Source organism: Electrona antarctica, assembly GCF_951216825.1.
Source record: "Electrona antarctica genome assembly, chromosome: 17".
Lineage (NCBI taxonomy): Eukaryota > Metazoa > Chordata > Actinopteri > Myctophiformes > Myctophidae > Electrona > Electrona antarctica.
In genome coordinates, this window is record NC_136798.1 from 36,073,436 (window position 1) to 36,077,392 (window position 3,957).

Genomic DNA, 3,957 nt, shown 5'->3' on the forward strand with positions numbered 1-3,957 from the left:
CGCGGCCAGAGCCTTTCAGCATGGAGACTGCGTTAGAAAACATGCTCTAATATGCGAGATTTACAGAGGAAATCAGGAGAGAGAGATAGAGAGCAATAGAGAGACAGTGAGCGAGCGAGAGAGAGAGAGAGCGAGCGAGAGAGAGCGAGAGTGGTATCCCCCCCCCCCTATATCTTCTGCGGGTGATCTCAGTTTTGTGGTCCACACAGTCCTGTCCAACGTGTTTCTTCTTGGGGGGTTAAAATGAAGAAGTTCAACATCAGGAAGGTACTGGACGGCTTGAAAGAGGTCTCCTCCTCATCGCCATCTGTCCAAGTGGGGCCACAGGAGAACCATCTCGTCCAGGAGACCCTTCAGTCCGATCATTTTCAGCTCTGCAAGGTGGGGACAGATGATGTTTTATTTTTTATTTTTACTGCCTTTATTTAACACGTCTATAGCCCCGTTGTGTTACCCCCCCGTGTAGACGTTGTACGTGTTCTTACCTGCATACAGTTTTCACCGCACCACTTATCCCATTTCAAGATACAGCAGGTGCATTAAGTGCGCTCCCGCAGCTGCAATAAATTAGTCTATCGACACTAATTGCTGAACGCTATTCTCTAGTCTAATTTTCCCCACATATCTAACATTGTAATTATATAACCCGGTGTTGTGATCGAGCGTCATATAGCCATGGGGATCATTGTGCATAGCTTTTATTAGGTCTCTGCTTCAGCTATACAGTATGAATTGACAGCGCTCTGCATACAGTATACCCAAGGCTTGGTCGCCAGCAGCATCCATCCAACCTTCAATGCGCATATGGCTAGTGCGTGCGTTTCGCGAGCAACGAACCAAACGAACGAACGACAATGACCATGCATGCTGCACGAGCTATTCAATGATCGTCTTGATATTTAGATAATTTGTCTCTCGGATTTGTCTCGAGATGACCCAGTGATGTCAAACGTTGATTTGCAAACAGTGTAGTCCCTATAGTGTGTCACGCAACGAGACGGTGCTCTTGTTGCGACCATATCGTTCATGAGAGCTCTCTTCGCATCATCAACTGTCATATACCGCGGGGTGGGCCATATACAGCTCGCTTCTTGCATAATCGGTTCGGCTCTGGATTAACATTGTCATTCTTTGCTGGTTGAAAGGCAGCCAGCACACTATTTCCATCCCCGTATAGCACTCGAATCAATCTGATACACACGGTTTACTTTACCCCCCATGCCCCATCACCATCGATCTATATACAAGGGGGGACTGCGACTCTGGAATGATCATGGCCTGCTTCTCTTTTTTTTTAAAGAAGGAAATGCAGTGATGTGCCTTTCAAGAGAAATGGATGGTATTAATAAACAGAGCAGAGTGAGAGAGGCTACATTTGCATGCGAGGTGCGACTGCCTCTTCCTCCACAATATAACGCAACACATCCCCAAAGGCACCGCTATAGAGCTTTGTCCTGGTCCTCCTATTGATTACTCATCTCCTAAACTAAGCGTGTTAAATCTGCTCTTCCTCTATATGTGATTGTTTGTATATAGCCTTTCGGCCTGCGCGTGCCATGCGGCGCATTACGTGATAGTGATAGCCTGTGGCGCTCAAAGCTGCCGCTGCTGCTGCTATCCACAGAAAGGAAAGGGGTTCATATCATATCCCTCGGGAATGATGACGTTACACTAATCTTTTTACGCACTTCCACCGAATTGGTGATCAGAGAGTGTGTGTGTGTGTGTGTGTGTGTGTGTGTGTGTGTGTGTGTGTGTGTGTGTGTGTGTGTATTTGTATTTTATTTATTTTGTGTACATTTGTGTGTGTGTGTGTGTGTGTATTTGTATTTTATTTATTTTGTGTGTGTGTGTGTGTGTTTTATTTTATGTATTTTGTGTGTGTGTGTGTGTGTGTGTGTGTTTTATTTTATGTATTGTGTGTGTGTGTGTGTGTGTGTGTGTGTGTGTGTGTTTTATTTTATGTATTTTGTGTGTGTGTGTGTGTGTGTGTGTGTGTGTGTGTGTGTGTGTGTGTGTGTGTGTGTGTGTGTGTGTGTGTGTGTGTGTGAAGACGGGCTACAGATGAAACCGTCATGATGCAATCATGCACACAGGTTGGTGGGTTGTATGACCCACAGTGCTCTTTGTCCGTGTTAATGCGTGAGAAGGGCAGGTGTCTAGGCTATGAGCTCATCTTATGTAACAGGCAGCTCTAGTCCTCTGCTTTAGCTCTTAAGCAAACAAATCCAACAACCCGCCAGCTGACTGTCATAAAGCAAGCGCTCTGCCCGTGAAGCCTGTATTGTGGTTTTAAAAAAAAAAAAAAACATATTGGTGTATTTTATTCTCTGAGCTCAAATGTAATCTCGTCTGCATGTAGGATTCGGGGGAAAGAGATGAGAGAGACGCACAATATTATAGAAGGGTTCATGTCTAGATTCTGTGGAGCCAAAAGTGAGTGTTTTATATAGTAAAGCATATTAAAAAATGGCGCAATTTCCTTCTCTGCGGGTGGCATGTGACACATTGCTTACAATCAAAATAATACCGTTGTCCTCTCTTAATCCATTGAGACCTGGAACGCATCCATGTCACGTTAGCGTTTAACCACATTAACCATTAACCCATTTTGGGGCGGGAACCCCTTTTGGTGTTTTAAACATTATGTTATAATTTAGCTATTGAAAAATAGCAGATCTACAAGCTCATAGCGCGCCACCGAGTGGCGCGCTATGAACTTGTAGGTCTGCTATTTTTGAAAAATCGTTAAAATGTGCCTCAAATCTTTCCGAAAATTGTCATGATTTAGAAAACTTTTTTTTAAAAATGTTGACGTCAGGCCTGAAGGGGTTAACGGCTTAACGACTTTCCTTCTTCTGTCCTCACCCACGACACCAGACTGTTCGCCATGGCTTCCCCTATCAACCGTCGTCCATGGCCCATGATCCCGTGCAGAAGATCCTGGCCATCGGGACCCAGAGCGGGGCTCTCAGGCTGTATCCTTTCATTTTTTTCCCCCCCATTGATCTGCAACTTGTTAACGTGGCCCCTTTAACGCTGGTCTGGGCCCTCGCATTCCCGAGAGGGTTGGCCTTCGCAGGGCTTTAGCCTCCCCTCAGCAGCAGCAGCAGCAGGTGGGTGTGTGAATGCCTAGTGTACTGTTATTATTGGTCAGATGGAAATGGTTGTTGTGGCTGTTTTGAAGTTGAAGCTATGGTCAAATAATGTACTTATCTTACAAGGGATACAGGCTGTCCAAGACGGAGGAGAGTGGAGCATGGTGTTTGGTCATGTACATGATGTGCCACTTTGTGTTTGTTATGACATAATTCATGACATTAAATGAAGGGACGCAAACAAGTATAAGCATACCTTATGAATCCCAATTGGTCCCCATATTGTTCTCTCTGAAAACACAGCTCACATCGTCTATCTATCGCACACTCATTTTAGACTCCCCACTAAATCTGCCTGTGTTTCCTCCTCGTATCCATGTCACCTGTGATGTAGGTGTGGTTATGGTCGCTCGTAGCGTCTTCGCTAGCAATAGCAGGCTGTTTACACAAACGGGGACGCCAGCTTGCAGCGAAACGGCACCGCAGGGAGTCGTATAGCTTCAGAGAACGCCTGCTTGTTTGCCTGTGTCAGGCTAGTTTTACAGTTCCTCCATGTGTCCCTCTCCTACAACCTCTGCCAGCTCATTATGGTGTGATGTAGAGCTGTCCGCTTGGCACTCTCTCTCTCTCCTAAAACCCCCTTCTGGCACCTGCGGCAGTGGCTCGTACGCACGCTCACCTGCATGGGACAGTCTAATAACGGAGTGTGGTGTATACGTACATAGGAAAGGATGAATCTTTTGATTGTTCTCTGACATTTCATCAAAGTCACCTGAGTTAGCTGTGGCAGTGCTCCTGTACAGTCATGTCTTTTTTTGTATTGTCTACTATTCCATGTAGACGAAATGCCGTAAAATGG

The 3,957-nt window shown here is 45.6% G+C and overlaps 1 protein-coding gene across 1 annotated transcript in view; it reads left to right on the forward strand.

Annotated features, from left to right (window-relative positions):
• Nucleotides 1-243: 243 nt before the first annotated feature.
• The window catches only part of stxbp5a (syntaxin binding protein 5a (tomosyn)), a gene marked incomplete at its 5' end in the record, with an annotated part of 168,772 nt that continues 165,058 nt past the window's right edge, over nucleotides 244-3,957 (forward strand). The window contains 2 exons of the mRNA XM_079526402.1: nucleotides 244-381; nucleotides 2,881-2,978. Coding sequence (XP_079382528.1) covers nucleotides 244-381; nucleotides 2,881-2,978 — 236 coding nt within the window. The remainder of the gene's footprint in view (nucleotides 382-2,880; nucleotides 2,979-3,957) is intronic.